We start from the raw sequence: 15,780 nt of genomic DNA, 5'->3' as shown, positions 1-15,780 counted from the left end.
TCGCCTTACCTTGGATGTAGCCACTAAGGAGACATCGCCTTACTTTGTATGTAGCCACTTGAGGAGACCCCGCCTTACTTTGGATGTAGCCACTAGAGAGACCCCGCCTTACTTTGGATGTAGCCACTAGAGGAGACCTCGCCTTACCTTGGATGTAGCCACTAAGGAGACATCGCCTTACTTTGTATGTAGCCACTTGAGGAGACCTCACCTTACTTTGGATGTAGCCACTAGAGAAGACTTCGCCTTACCTTGGATGTAGAAACTAAAGAATACCTCGCCTTACTTTGGATGTAGCTACTAGAGGAGACCTCGCCTTACTTTGGATGTAGCCACTAGAGAAGACTTCGCCTTACCTTGGATGTAGAAACTAAAGAATACCTCGCCTTACTTTGGATGTAGCCACTAGAGAGACCCCGCCTCACTTTGGATATAGCCACTAGAGGAGACCTCGCCTTACTTTGGATGTAGCCACTAGAGAGACCCCGCCTCACTTTGGATATAGCCACTAGAGGAAACCTCGCCTTACTTTGGATGTAGCCACTAGAGAGACCCCGCCTCACTTTGGATATAGCCACTAGACGAGACCTCACCTTACTTTGGATGTAGCAGCTAGAGAGACCCCCCTCACTTTGGATGTAGCCACTAGAGGAGACCTCGCCTTACTTTGGATGTAGCCACTAGAGAGACCCCGCCTCACTTTGGATATAGCCACTAGAGGAGACCTCGCCTTACCTTTGATGTAGCAACTAAAGAATACCTCGCCTTACTTTGGATGTAGCCACTAGAGAGACCCCGCCTTACTTTGGATGTAGCCACTAGAGGAGACCTCACCTTACTTTGGATGTAGCCACTAGAGAAGACTTCGCCTTACCTTGGATGTAGAAACTAAAGAATACCTAGCCTTACTTTGGATGTAGCTACTAGAGGAGACCTCGCCTTACTTTGGATGTAGCCACTAGAGAAGACTTCGCCTTACCTTGGATGTAGAAACTAAAGAATACCTCGCCTTACTTTGGATGTAGCCACTAGAGAGACCCCGCCTCACTTTGGATATAGCCACTAGAGGAGACCTCGCCTTACTTTGGATGTAGCCACTAGAGAGACCCCGCCTCACTTTGGATATAGCCACTAGAGGAAACCTCGCCTTACTTTGGATGTAGCCACTAGAGAGACCCCGCCTCACTTTGGATATAGCCACTAGACGAGACCTCACCTTACTTTGGATGTAGCAGCTAGAGAGACCCCCCTCACTTTGGATGTAGCCACTAGAGGAGACCTCGCCTTACTTTGGATGTAGCCACTAGAGAGACCCCGCCTCACTTTGGATATAGCCACTAGAGGAGACCTCGCCTTACCTTTGATGTAGCAACTAAAGAATACCTCGCCTTACTTTGGATGTAGCCACTAGAGAGACCCCGCCTTACTTTGGATGTAGCCACTAGAGGAGACCTCGCCTTACCTTGGATGTAGCCACTAGAGAGACCCCGCCTTACCTTGGATGTAGCAACTAAAGGAGACCTCGCCTTACCTTTGATATAGCAACTAAAGAATACCTCGCCTTACTTTGGATGTAGCCACTAGAGGAGACCTCGCCTTAATTTGGATGTAGCTACTAGAGGAGACCTCGCCTTACGTAGGATGTAGCCACTAGAGGAGACCTCGCCTTACTTTGGATGTAGCCACTAGAGAGACCCCGCCTCACTTTGGATATAGCCACTAGAGAAGACTTCGCCTTACTTTGGATGTAGCCACTAGAGGAGACTTCACCTTACTTTGGATGTAGCCTATAGAGAGACCCCGCCTTACTTTGAATGTAGCCACTAGAGAGACCCCGCCTTACTTTGGATATAGCCACTAGAGGAGACCTCGCCTTACCTTGGATGTAGCAACTAAAGAATACCTCGCCTTACTTTGGATGTAGCCACTAGAGAGACCCCGCCTTACTTTGGATGTAGCCACTAGATGAGACCTCGCCTTATCTTGGATGTAGCCACTAAGGAGACATCGCCTTACTTTGTATGTAGCCACTTGAGGAGACCCCGCCTTACTTTGGATGTAGCCACTAGAGAGACCCCGCCTCACTTTGGATGTAGCCACTAGAGGAGACCTCGCCTTACCTTGGATGTAGCAACTAAAGAATACCTCGCCTTACTTTAGATGTAGCCACTAGAGAGACCCCGCCTTACTTTGGATGTAGCCACTAGAGGAGACCTCGCCTTACCTTGGATGTAGCCACTAAGGAGACATCGCCTTACTTTGTATGTAGCCACTTGAGGAGACCTCACCTTACCTTGGATGTAGCCACTAGAGAGACCCCGCCTTACTTTGGATGTAGCTACTAGAGGAGACCTCGCCTTACTTTGGATGTAGCCACTAGAGAAGACTTCGCCTTACCTTGGATGTAGAAACTAAAGAATACCTCGCCTTACTTTGGATGTAGCTACTAGAGGAGACCTCGCCTTACTTTGGATGTAGCCACTAGAGAAGACTTCGCCTTACCTTGGATGTAGAAACTAAAGAATACCTTGCCTTACTTTGGATGTAGCCACTAGAGAGACCCCGCCTCACTTTGGATATAGCCACTAGAGGAGACCTCGCCTTACTTTGGATGTAGCCACTAGAGAGACCCCGCCTCACTTTGGATATAGCCACTAGAGGAGACCTCGCCTTACTTTGGATGTAGCCACTAGAGAGACCCCGCCTCACTTTGGATATAGCCACTAGACGAGACCTTGCCTTACTTTGGATGTAGCTACTAGAGAAGACTTCGCCTTACCTTGGATGTAGAAACTAAAGAATACCTCGCCTTACTTTGGATGTAGCCACTAGAGAGACCCCGCCTCACTTTGGATATAGCCACTAGAGGAGACCTCGCCTTACTTTGGATGTAGCCACTAGAGAGACCCCGCCTCACTTTGGATATAGCCACTAGAGGAAACCTCGCCTTACTTTGGATGTAGCCACTAGAGAGACCCCGCCTCACTTTGGATATAGCCACTAGACGAGACCTCGCCTTACTTTGGATGTAGCAGCTAGAGAGACCCCCCTCACTTTGGATGTAGCCACTAGAGGAGACCTCGCCTTACTTTGGATGTAGCCACTAGAGAGACCCCGCCTCACTTTGGATATAGCCACTAGAGGAGATCTCGCCTTACCTTTGATGTAGCAACTAAAGAATACCTCGCCTTACTTTGGATGTAGCCACTAGAGAGACCCCGCCTTACTTTGGATGTAGCCACTAGAGAGACCCCGCCTTACTTTGGATGTAGCCACTAGAGAGACCCCGCCTCACTTTGGATATAGCCACTAGAGAAGACTTCGCCTTACTTTGGATGTAGCCACTAGAGGAGACTTCACCTTACTTTGGATGTAGCCTAAAGAGAGACCCCGCCTTACTTTGAATGTAGCCACTAGAGAGACCCCGCCTTACTTTGGATATAGCCACTAGAGGAGACCTCGCCTTACCTTGGATGTAGCAACTAAAGAATACCTCGCCTTACTTTGGATGTAGCCACTAGAGAGACCCCGCCTTACTTTGGATGTAGCCACTAGATGAGACCTCGCCTTACCTTGGATGTAGCCACTAAGGAGACATCGCCTTACTTTGTATGTAGCCACTTGAGGAGACCCCGCCTTACTTTGGATGTAGCCACTAGAGAGACCCCGCCTCACTTTGGATGTAGCCACTAGAGGAGACCTCGCCTTACCTTGGATGTAGCAACTAAAGAATACCTCGCCTTACTTTAGATGTAGCCACTAGAGAGACCCCGCCTTACTTTGGATGTAGCCACTAGAGGAGACCTCGCCTTACCTTGGATGTAGCCACTAAGGAGACATCGCCTTACTTTGTATGTAGCCACTTGAGGAGACCTCACCTTACCTTGGATGTAGCCACTAGAGAGACCCCGCCTTACTTTGGATGTAGCTACTAGAGGAGACCTCGCCTTACTTTGGATGTAGCCACTAGAGAAGACTTCGCCTTACCTTGGATGTAGAAACTAAAGAATACCTCGCCTTACTTTGGATGTAGCTACTAGAGGAGACCTCGCCTTACTTTGGATGTAGCCACTAGAGAAGACTTCGCCTTACCTTGGATGTAGAAACTAAAGAATACCTTGCCTTACTTTGGATGTAGCCACTAGAGAGACCCCGCCTCACTTTGGATATAGCCACTAGAGGAGACCTCGCCTTACTTTGGATGTAGCCACTAGAGAGACCCCGCCTCACTTTGGATATAGCCACTAGAGGAGACCTCGCCTTACTTTGGATGTAGCCACTAAGGAGACATCGCCTCACTTTGGATATAGCCACTAGACGAGACCTTGCCTTACTTTGGATGTAGCCACTAGAGAGACCCCGCCTCACTTTGGATGTAGAAACTAAAGAATACCTCGCCTTACTTTGGATGTAGCCACTAGAGAGACCCAGCCTCACTTTGGATATAGCCACTAGACGAGACCTTGCCTTACTTTGGATGTAGCTACTAGAGGAGACCTCGCCTTACTTTGGATGTAGCCACTAGAGAAGACTTCGCCTTACCGTGGATGTAGAAACTAAAGAATACCTCGCCTTACTTTGGATGTAGCCACTAGAGAGACCCCGCCTCACTTTGGATATAGCAACTAAAGAATACCTCGCCTTACTTTGGATGTAGCCACTAGAGAGACCCCGCCTTACTTTGGATGTAGCCACAAGGTGCTAGATAAAATAGTTATCCTAAATACGAACATTTAATGACATACTAATCAAAAAATTTGTTAAGTCTTTATCTTCTTTCTTAATGTAGTGAAGTAAACTGTTGTCTGAAATTAAAGCAATTGCAAACCGTCAGATTAAATCAATATCTAATTCCTTGGCTGTTTTGCAGTTAATAGAAATTGTGCATATAAGAACATACTTTGTAGTTTTCTTAAGTCCAAACATTCACGAGAGAATAAAATGCTCAGAGATATTTATTGAAATAAAAATACAATGTTGTGGCTGACTCTGATCAATTTCCTTATTTTACTTCATGACATTCTTCTGAACAACGGACAAGGTAAGACAAGTAAAATATTCTTTGTAATGATTGTATTTGTATATAGTACTAGCCTGGCATTACCCGCGGCCTGCGGGTCTAAGTTTGTGTTTACTAATGTAGTGGATTGGATTTAGATGTATGTTAAACTTAGCTAATGATCCTTTCACGTTATTTCTCTTTCGCTACGAAAATAAAATTAGTTTTGCGAAAATGGGTTTACCCGAAGCCGATACTTTCATATCTATTAAAAACGAAAAGAGCGTTAGCTTTGTTAAATGAATGGGATTATAAAATGAACAATTAAACGAAATAATTTTTAGTACGCGATTCATGAATGAATATAGATCTAGGCCTATCGAAACTCGGCTTCGCAGCTTTCGTAAACGAATGCAGTCTATTAAAAATGCTTTAGAAAACGAAATTTGAATGTTTTTTTGATCAAAATATAAAATGAATGGACTATAATTATTATGTTCATGTGTTAAAGTATAAAATTATCTGTGCGAAGAGAAGTTTTATCATCTTAGAGTTGAATTAGAGTTTTAGATCTAGGGATGGGATTATAAAGTAAATAATTAAACGAATTAATATTTAGTACGCGATTCGTTACGGTATTGTCTAATGAAAGAATCTTCGTCAGGAAATCTATAAGGAACTAATTTATGTAAAAAATGCTTTTGAAACACAAAATTAAAGGTTAATTTTATTATATAATGAAATCAATGGATCTTCTTTTGTATTTTCGTGTGTCAAAGTAAAAAACTATCTGCGCAAAGTGTATTTCTTAAAATTAGATCTAGGTCTAAATCCTTTCTATCTTTTCTCATGTCAACATTGTAGACATGGCCTAGATCCATAAAATACTATAGCTGTAATAGAGTCGGACAACTTTATTTTTTTTTTAGGGTCTTAAGTTTGTTTTAGGGCTACAATACATACACTACGGTCTAAGTTAGTACCCAAGGAATATTCCTGCCTAGTTTTATCAAGATTGGTTAAGCGGTTTTGATGTCTATAAGTAACATACATACATACATACACCTCACATTCTACTTTATAATATAGATTGGGAATTGCACTTGATAGAATCTTGGTTGTAATATATAAAGAATTCTAGGTTTATTTTTTACTATGTCATTGGTCTATTAGTTAAAGTAGAGTACATCCCTTGAGACATTGTTATTTTTTGGAAATTTAAGACTTATGGTAGAAGTACAGTATATGACAGTTTACATAGTTTGTTGTTTATTTAATAGGTGACATTTAATGGCGTTGTTTACAGTTACTGTGTATTTTCTGATTGCTTTATTAAATCTATATATATTCTGTTTGTAATTGTGCTTCTTTCCAGTGTTGAAATACTTAGTTGATGTTTCCATGTCAAAGGTTTACCAGGAGTTCACAACATTCATTCTCCAATGTCTACTACTGACACTTATGCTGCTAGAGACAGTTAACCTGTTTTACTTTGACATTTACACTTAGGCTATTCATATTGTGTAAGAAAGAAATTCATAGCAGTGCTAGTAACCGCTTTGCCGACATAACAAGCACTTTCTTTCCATATGACAGTTTAATATATTTTTTTTTTCTAACTTTTGTAAAAATACATTTGTTACAGCAAATGTTTTCAAATGATTTTGTTTCAAGCAATTGATTCTATTGGAACGTTAAGAAAACGTATTGCGAATGGCGAGGAGGCTCAATTGTTCGAATTCCCTTTCCAAGTTGCAATAAGGAAAAACTATGACGGCAGCTGGTATCTTGAATGTGGAGGTGTATTGGTTGCTCCAGATAAAGTAATTTTTTTTTTAAAATTCTTCATTCTTTAAAAACACATGGCTAAATCATTGTTAGATTAAAACTTCATTTCTTGAGCTAATTAATAAACGATATTGAGATAACACTGTTTTACCAATTCATTCATTCAATCACTAATTCTCCCACTTGCTGTGGACGATGAAATACGAAACTTTTACTATTCTTACTTAACTAAAGACTTGGACAACCAAGCTATTCTCAAGATCGAAACCGCAGCGGTTAAATTTACCAAACTTTTTATTCGCTAGTTCTACCAAATTTGTCTTGAAATACGTATGGGTTCCTTCAAGGGTCGGAGATTTGGGTTGCCCCTTAGATTGATCAGTGAATACAGTCCAGACATTAACAATGACCGGTTACCCCAGCCACTCACTCCTGTGGGCAGGGTTTGAACCCATGAAAGTAGAGTGAGGGCGGAGATGTTTTATTGTAACCACCAGTTTAGAGCCAGACAATTTTAACGGCTTGAACTTTTATTAGTCTGATTACGCTGATCAGTTTCAGCATAAGTCAGGCACCAGACGAGCGGGAAATAGCTATGTCAGTCAGAGCTCAGCATTTTCCCTAAACCTTCACCAGCAGACGCTCTGCTTGGCGAGCGTAAGAGTCGCCAGAAAAGTTGCAGGTTCTCGTAATGTTAACTCTTTTCTGAACTCCCCGAGTGAAAGCGGGTGAACTTAGTTCATCTACAAAAGGCTGGATGAATACCTCCCAGCTAGAAAACTAGTGGATGGTTGGAGATATATAAGACGTATCCAGATGGAGTCTTTTTTGCATTATGTCTGAGACTATCTGATAAATCTGGCCTCTCCACCAACCGACAAAACATTCAACGTTTTCACCCCCTTCCCCCTTGGTGTCGTCCAACGGCCCCAGACATACGCTTGATAGAAGTAGACGTAGACCCTAACGCCAATAAGCTAAATCATTCATGTATCTTAAATACAAGCACAAAAGACCAACAATGCCAATTTTGCAAATACTGATGGGTCGGCATCAATAGACTTTGGAAGAGCATGCTATGGTGCCTTCATTGAGTTATTTGTCTCTGACTCAGTTAAAATCTTTGGTCCAAGTGGTAGTGTTTGCAGTTTTGATTCAGAAGCCATGGCAATCAGTGAAGCCTTAAAAGTCACTAAGTCTCAACACGTCGATGGGCATTTGTTGTGGTCACTGACTCAAAACCTGTACTACATTCTTTGCAAAACTCTGGACCATTCCCCCTTCCCAATATAAATCTCTGGACCATGCCCCCTTCCCAATATAAATCTCTGGACCATGCCTTCTTCCGAATATAAATCTCTGGACCATGCCCCCTTTCCCATATAAATATCTGGACCATGCCCCCCCTTCCCAATATAAATCTCTGGACCATGCCCCCCTTCCCAATATAAATCTCTGGACCATGCACCCCTTCCTAATATAAATCTCTGGACCATGCCCCTCTTCCCAATATAAACTCGTTCTACAAACGCTTCACACAATATTAATCAATGCCATGGCACCCCTTTAATAATCCGGTGGGTACCGAGCCACAAAGCTTGGGCCGACAACACCATTGGTGACTCCTTGGCTCTCCAGGGAGAGTTAATACCACTTACCCAGAAGGCTGTGAGATTCCATTATTTTCTGGCAACAATCCAATAATGAAATGGAAAAGGCGGTCTCTCACTGTCCAGCTCCCACCAACGAAAGGGACTCCTATCGCTTATCTCAGAGTTAATTGAGCATTTGAGCTTATCATCGTTTAAGCTTATTGACATCCTATAAATATTAACATTCAGTAAATATAATGTATGTCTATTATTTATATCTTCTATAAATTTATGCAATAAAATGCTTAAGATCTGCGGGTTGTTTTCTTTTTTTTTTCTTGTCAACTAGGTTTTGACAACATACAGTTGCGTAACTCGAACGAAACCCAACAATGTCCGTGTGTCTGTCGGGGTACTCAATATGTTTGGGCCACCAAACCAGTACGAACAAACTATTTACGTTTCCAAAATCTACAGGCATGAAAGTATCAAGGATGATCAATTTGAAGTATTAGGGTCCCATAATATTGCCGTACTAACACTAATAACTCCAGCCAAACTTAACCAGAATGTGCAGGTGAGTTAATGTAGAACATTTCTAAGCATGCTTACGTAAACATGTTGTTGTTGTTTTTTTGTCAAAACGTAATAAGGGGATTAAATCCATATATATATCAATGAAATATATATATATATATATATATATATATATATTTCATTGACTAGCATTTATTCTCCTTATTTTGAAATCAAACAAAATAATTTTCCTTTAAAAATGTGTTCATTAATTTTTTAAACAACATTATCACAGAGTAGTCTATTTGCGTAAAAGTAAAGTAAAGTTTCACTTTCAGACCATGCAATCTATAGGGCAATAATGTAAAGGTCATCTGTTTCTGAGGTCAACGGTTAACGAGCAGGGTGTCATGTGGCCAGCACAACGACCAGCCGCCTTTACTTTCCCCATCTAAAGTCAAGTACCCATTAGAGTTGGGTGGACTCAGGGGCGCCCTAAAAATCCCGAAGTTTAAATCCCAGCATTCACCGAGATTCGAACCGAGGACCCCAGGTTCAGAAGCCGAGCACTTAACCACTGATCCACCACGCCCCTGGTTAATTATTAAAGTCAACGATAAATGTAAAAAGAGTAAAGTGCCCCTTTCAGACCTGGTGTTCTATAGTTGTATGTAAAGGTCATCTGTTTCTGTGGCCTAAGGATGTCATGTGGCCGCACAACGACCAACCGCCTTTCCTTGTCCCCAACTAATGTCACATACCCATTAGAGCTGGCTGGACGTCCAAAGATCCCGAAATTAAAAATCCAAGTCTACACCTGGATTCGAAACCCAGTTTGGAAGCCAAGCGCTTTACCGCTCAGCCAATGCGCCTCCATCTGGCTTTAGTAAGGGTCATCAAATGTTTGGGATGGATATACCATCCTATATAATTAGGTGTCAGCCTTTGGGGCCTGTTCGAAAGTATTCCAGCAACTCAGAATGAGATTTAATAATAATATATTTTTTTTTTGCTACTGACAGCACACACTGCCATTAGTAAGCAGACGACATTGACCTCATTCGCCAAAATGAACGGTCACGTGATATTTTTAAAAAACATGGAAAAAAGCTTTTTAACCATTACTGATAACAATTAGATTGTAGTTTGTATAGAAGAGAAAGAGAAGCATGTGACTAAATGTTGTTTGTTTACGATTGGTGAATGAGGTGCATCGTAAATCAAAGAGATCTGTATGTAAGCTGTGTTGCTTACCAAGTCTTGTTTTACAAAGCTTATATTTACTCACTCTGTCTGTCTGGTAACAAATGTATACACGTTACACAGTTGTATATAGTGATACAATTACACTTCGTAGTTCTGTTGCAACGGCTACTTTTTTCTTTTCCGAAAGTGCACCATCTAATTTTTAAAATTATCTATGCAAGCAGATTTTCCAAAAAATTACACCACTTTTCAATGAAAAACTTCAGGGAAAGTAAGTCTTATTAAAAAGTTCACAAGCTTCTTCATTAATCTAGATTTAGATCTAAAACTAGGTCTAGATCTAGCTAGATCAATGTCTAGTTTTTAGACAAATTACAATGAAGATATTAATTTTTATTTGCGAGAGGAAAGTCTTGTCATCTGTACACAATTGTAGCTTAAAGAAGTTCAAGAATATTTTTTTTCGTGTTGCCAATTTATCTAATTTTGTTAGAAGAATAAATCTTTTTTTAGTTTCTCTTTATTACAATTTAACATGTTATTAATTTTGAATGTATGGATAAGGTTAATAATTATTTTAAAAAATAAGTGTAGGCTAAATGAAAATATAGAGATGCTGTGGCTGAGGGTAAACCACTTGGAACTGGAAGTCCCGTGTTCGAGTCCTGGTGAAGACTCTAAGTGGACAACTTCGGGACCCGATTTTGAGTCCGTGTTTCACAAAAACTCTCTTTGTAACCTTGTTGTTGTTTTTTGTGCCTTCCTTTGTAAGTTTTTTTTCCTGGTTTAATTGTCCAAGTATCTGTTACAAGTATTTCTTTAAAAAAAAATAGATTGCCAGATTAGCAGAAAATGTTTCTAAATATTTGGAAACTTACGAAACAATGGAAATGGAACCACGCTGTAAAATGAGTGGCTGGGGTTACACAGATAGAAGAAATCTTGTACCAAACACGCTACAGAAAGCATCCACACGAATCGTTGATAATAAATTGTGCCAGCAATGGTGGCCAATGGTCAAAGTAGCTCTTGAGGAAGGGATGTACCTTTGTACCATGGACATGAATGGTGATGTAGAATAGAATTTATAATTAACTGCTAAGTAAAGTATTTTGTGTGCAATAAAACGTTTAAATAAACCATACAAATGTAGAATTGATTTACATTTTACTCATTATTTCCTCAAAAATCTGTTCACTGAGTTAATTTTTTAAACGATCTTTTTCACAGTGTAGTTTATTAGCGTGCAAAGAACTAAAAAAAAATGTTACAGTCAACGATTTAAAAAAAAAAAAGTGATCCCTACTTATGAGGTTGATGGCTTGCTGTGTGATGTTTTGGAGTGTCAGGCAACAGACCAAAAAAAAGTGCGCTGTGCTGAATCTCCTGTAATGTGGGAGAGGAGGGTGGCGGACATGATATGCTGTCTCTCTTGAATCATCGTGCGACCGGAGAAAAGACAAACGTACAGGTGCTTGACGTAGATAGGGCTTGGCATCAGTAGGGGCCACTTGGCATCAGTAGGGGCCCTGCTTGGCATCGGTAGGGGCCCTTGCTTGGCATCAGTAGGGGCCCCTGCTTGGCATCGGTATGGGACCCTGCATTTTAACATTCGACATCATGAGATATTTTAGTTAAATAATATATATTTCTTAATTCAAAATTGGTACAGTATATTAGTAAAACTAACAAGAAATAATCATTAAGAAGCTTTGAATGAATAATACTGTTGTTTATCTGCGAGATAATGCACAAATGACAAATTTCGTATCGCCAAACATTATGTCTCCTGTGTAGCAAATGTATCTATAACATCATTTAGATCAATGCTGTCTAGTGTTTTTGACTCCCCTGACATTAAAGTCCTGCTGCTAAGTTTTCCTAAGTTTTGATCAACTTGAGTTTTAATAATGATCTCTCAAATGCTGCATTGGAAGTGGCCAGACTTAGCAGTATTAGGAAGGAGGTTGCAAGATTTGAGCACACATCATCTACCATATGAAGCCATCTTTCTCAATATGTCAATTAGTGATTGTGGTACTGGTTTGTTGATGCAAAGTGTTCGTGCATCAATGACATCATAGAACAAGCGATTTGCCTGTATGACATCATACAAACATGAAAAGATATTACAGGTTAGATGACCAAAAAATATTTTTCCCTTTCAGCCATTGCGATCTATAAGCCGGATGATGTAAAGGTCATCTGTTTCTGTGGCCCACGGTCTAGTAGGATATCATGTGGCCAGTACAACGACCAACCTCCTTTACTTTTCCCCAACTAATGCAAGGTACCTATTAGAGTCGGGTGGACTCAGAGGCGACCAAAGATCCCGAAATATAAAATCCCAATCTTTGCCAGGATGCAAACCCTGGACCCCCAGTTCGGAAGCCAATCTCTTTACCTCTCAGCCACCGCGCTGATAACTAAATAGGACTCGACGCTCTCTATCTGAAGTCTCCAGACTAGTCGAGGAGATCCTACTCTTTGAATCAGTTCCAAAGTCTAATCCTGCTACCATCGCATTCAAGTATTGAAAGTAGTGTTTACCCTGGTACTAGAGATCAGCCAATAAATGTCCTGGAGTTTTTCAGAAAAGAAAAAGAAGTGTAATAACCAATATTTTATTTTCGGAAGGGCACAATTAACATTGCTTTTTATGAATGATGGCTTCCGATATATAGCTTTCACAGCTTATGTATGAGATCTGGCATCACTAAGCCATGCCCGGGCCACTTAGACTTTACACTGTGCTAATTAAGAGAGATGCCTTGATGACAGTGTACACTGTACTAGAGGTTGATCAGTGATGTTTTATTTTCCTTTGCAAACTGAGTGGCTGTTGTTTTAGTCGTTTCACAAACCATTTAAAAGTGCTATTTGCTCAATACCTGTGTATTATGCATCTCGAGCAGTGCATTTCAAACTAGGATGTCTCTTTCTACTATTGAAGTACAATTGAACCGTATTGCCATTTCATTCATGGTCTTCACAAGAAATTGAATATGCTAGAGGAGGGGGGTAGAAGACATTTTCGCAGACATTTTATCTGCCAAGTGATAAGACAGACCACGTGGCCGTTTCTAACCATTTTGAATCGTCTTTTTTAGTAGCCGCTGCCCAATAGAGTAGTATGTATCCAGTTAGGATCGCGCTTCTTATACAAATGTCTCTTCTGTTCTGTAGTTACTTCTTTCAAGTCACAGTCACAGGCTAGAATTCGCAGTCTTAGCATAAATGACAGGTCCGTAAGATCCTGCTGCTCTTGAAATGGAGCAACTAAATGTCCATGAAAGACATCCTTTTTTTCCTAAACAAGAGTCATTATCATCATCATCATCATCAAACTCCATTTGAGAGACTCAAATCATCTCTTGTAAAAGCCCTGGACAGAAAACCTGCTGTATTGCATAGTGTATACATGTCACCATACAGGTCGAGAGTAGCATTGTGTTTATCAATGATACCATTGACAAGCTGCATGACGATATATATGTAGGGTAGCCTGGGGGGATGTTGGTTTGCCCCGGGGAGAGAATCTTGTGACTGTTTTTTTTTTTTTGCTTGATTTTTTGTTTATTGTACGTGACATTTTAATGTTTTTAATTTTAATACCACTACTTGTGGATTATTTAATGAGATATATTATTTTTGCTCAGTGTACGAATCGTCGCAGAAACCCACTTTAAGGGGACCTTGTTTTGGAGATGGTGGCACCCCTTTACTGTGTGCACCTAACAATGACAAACTTGAGCTGGTTGGATTGGGTATCAGTGGAACTATTGACTGTTCAGGCAAGCTTTCGTTTCAATAACCAAATATAACTTTATGTTGCTGTTTCCTTACTCTATTTTCTGTCTTTTTTCGTATATTTTCTTTTTTTTTTTTGTTTTTGGAGATGCTGTTTATGTATCTGAGGTTAGGTTATTTGTGTATAGGATGATTACTTTCAAAGGTATTTATGTTTCTCGTGTAGTTTGCTAGTTTCCATTTACAAAGTAAATAAATAAAAGAAATGCCTTGTACTTATTAAGAGCTATTAAGATTTATGATTTAATAGTGTATTTCGAGTTAACTATCTTCTATTACACTAACCCATATCCTATCCTTAATTGTATCTATCTATTGAGCTAGCTGAGCTTTCAGCAACATAATTTGAAAGCAATTTTTTTTTCTTTTTTCCTAAATCTATCCATTTCTTTACATTTTACTATATTTATTATATTTATATTTAAATATATATGTATATAAAAAAAACCCACTAATAACAACATTAATTAAAAGATAGACCTAGAGTCTTTTTCTTATGACTAAAGGGTATGTCAAACTATAGAAACTAAGCATAGATGCTATTTATATATTTCAAATCTGAGAAGTAAGTGTGTGTTGAAGGGTCGATAACTCGGTGGATGCTAAAATGTTAAGGGCTAAAGCATATGTGCGTATGTTGTTCTGGAGGGGGCGTTATAGAGCGTCCATGTCGGAGATATTATGATGTTGAGGGTGAAAAATTAATTAAAAAAAAATATTGGTTCCAGACAGAGATGGAGACAGGGCGGATGTTAAATTTCATTCGAACCGATTCACTAATTGATGAGGCCTAAGGTACGTTTAAGGGGGGGGGGGGAGATCGTTAAATACGGGGGCCCGTTTAATGGAAATAAAGCTTTGGCCATGAGATCAAATCAACGACCGTAGCCGGTGGTGTACTGTATTGTTTGTTATCATGTCGTTGTGTTGATATGGCGTAGTTCCATTCACTGTGTATAATATGCGTTACTGTATTACTGTTGATACATTCATAGTTGTTAAGGTTTTGAAGCTGTAAATATTTTTGATATTTTGAAAATATTGAAATTTACATTTTTAGCACAATAAGTGGACCACTTCGGTGACCGATTTTGAGTTGTGTTTCCACACAAACTGTCTTTGTAAATTTGTTTAGTCTTTTTCTTTATGAAAGGTAACACACTTAACTGTATAAAAATGTTATTGAAAAATATATAAAAAATAATTGTATTTATATATTTCAGAGAGTTACCTCCCTGTTCTGTACCTAAATCTTTCAATGTACCGCGATTGGTTGTCAGACAAGTTGTAAACTTTTACCAGAACATTGAATAAACTTGCCCCCCTCAAGAAACATTGTTGTTGTTTATCGAATGTGTTTCTAGTTGATTTAGAGTTCTCTACTTTGAATAGGGAAATATACGGCAGCAGGCGATGGCACGACCATCACCAGTTAGGGTCAATCCATCTCCTTTAGCTCAAGTCAGTTATACTATTCAATACAATTGTTTAACTCTTGTACATACACGACTACAAATCAGAAAAGGTTCTTATTATAGTCCTTGTCATTTTGCCAATAATTAATTTTAGAACGACCACTCTGACCTTTGACTCTTGGTTCTGTTAAAGCAAAGCTAAGCGTTTGATGCTTCAGATGCCTTTTGTTAAATGCCCTATGGCTTTTGATTTATCATCGTTTACAGCAGTGTTGCCCAAAATACGGCCCTCGGACTACATGTGAGTTGCGATCCGGCCCGTCAAGACTTCTGAACAATGGGAATGTGAAATATACGATAAACAAGCAAAATATATATAAAAAAAACAAGGCTTATATTAAGTGTAGTCAGTTGTATTAATTAGTTTGGAACCGTCATAAAATTAATTGATTTG

General features: G+C 40.0%; 1 protein-coding gene across 1 annotated transcript; it reads left to right on the top strand.

Annotated features, from left to right (window-relative positions):
• The first annotated feature begins 4,835 nt into the window (after positions 1-4,835).
• LOC106067241 (chymotrypsin-like elastase family member 2B) lies at positions 4,836-15,236 on the top strand. Its single transcript, XM_056030298.1, has 6 exons — positions 4,836-5,041; positions 6,674-6,822; positions 8,729-8,956; positions 10,935-11,169; positions 13,761-13,895; positions 15,135-15,236. The coding sequence occupies exons 1-6, from the start codon at positions 4,975-4,977 to the stop codon at positions 15,200-15,202; spliced, it is 882 nt and encodes a 293-aa protein (XP_055886273.1). The 5' UTR covers positions 4,836-4,974; the 3' UTR covers positions 15,203-15,236.
• The last annotated feature ends 544 nt before the right edge of the window (positions 15,237-15,780 follow it).

This window comes from Biomphalaria glabrata, chromosome 5, assembly GCF_947242115.1.
Source record: "Biomphalaria glabrata chromosome 5, xgBioGlab47.1, whole genome shotgun sequence".
NCBI classification, from domain to species: Eukaryota; Metazoa; Mollusca; class Gastropoda; family Planorbidae; genus Biomphalaria; species Biomphalaria glabrata.
The sequence above is the reverse complement of the archived record's forward strand: the minus strand, read 5'-3'. Positions and strand labels throughout refer to the sequence as shown.

Excerpts from the sequence above, each read along its gene's own strand:
- LOC106067241 (XM_056030298.1), top strand. The coding sequence starts at position 4,975 with ATGTTGTGGCTGACTCTGATCAATTTCCTTATTTTACTTCATGACATT. Across the intron at positions 5,042-6,673 it reads TCTTCTGAACAACGGACAAG|CAATTGATTCTATTGGAACG; the intron begins GTAAGACAAGTA and ends TTTTGTTTCAAG. Across the intron at positions 8,957-10,934 it reads AACTTAACCAGAATGTGCAG|ATTGCCAGATTAGCAGAAAA; the intron begins GTGAGTTAATGT and ends AAAAAAAAATAG.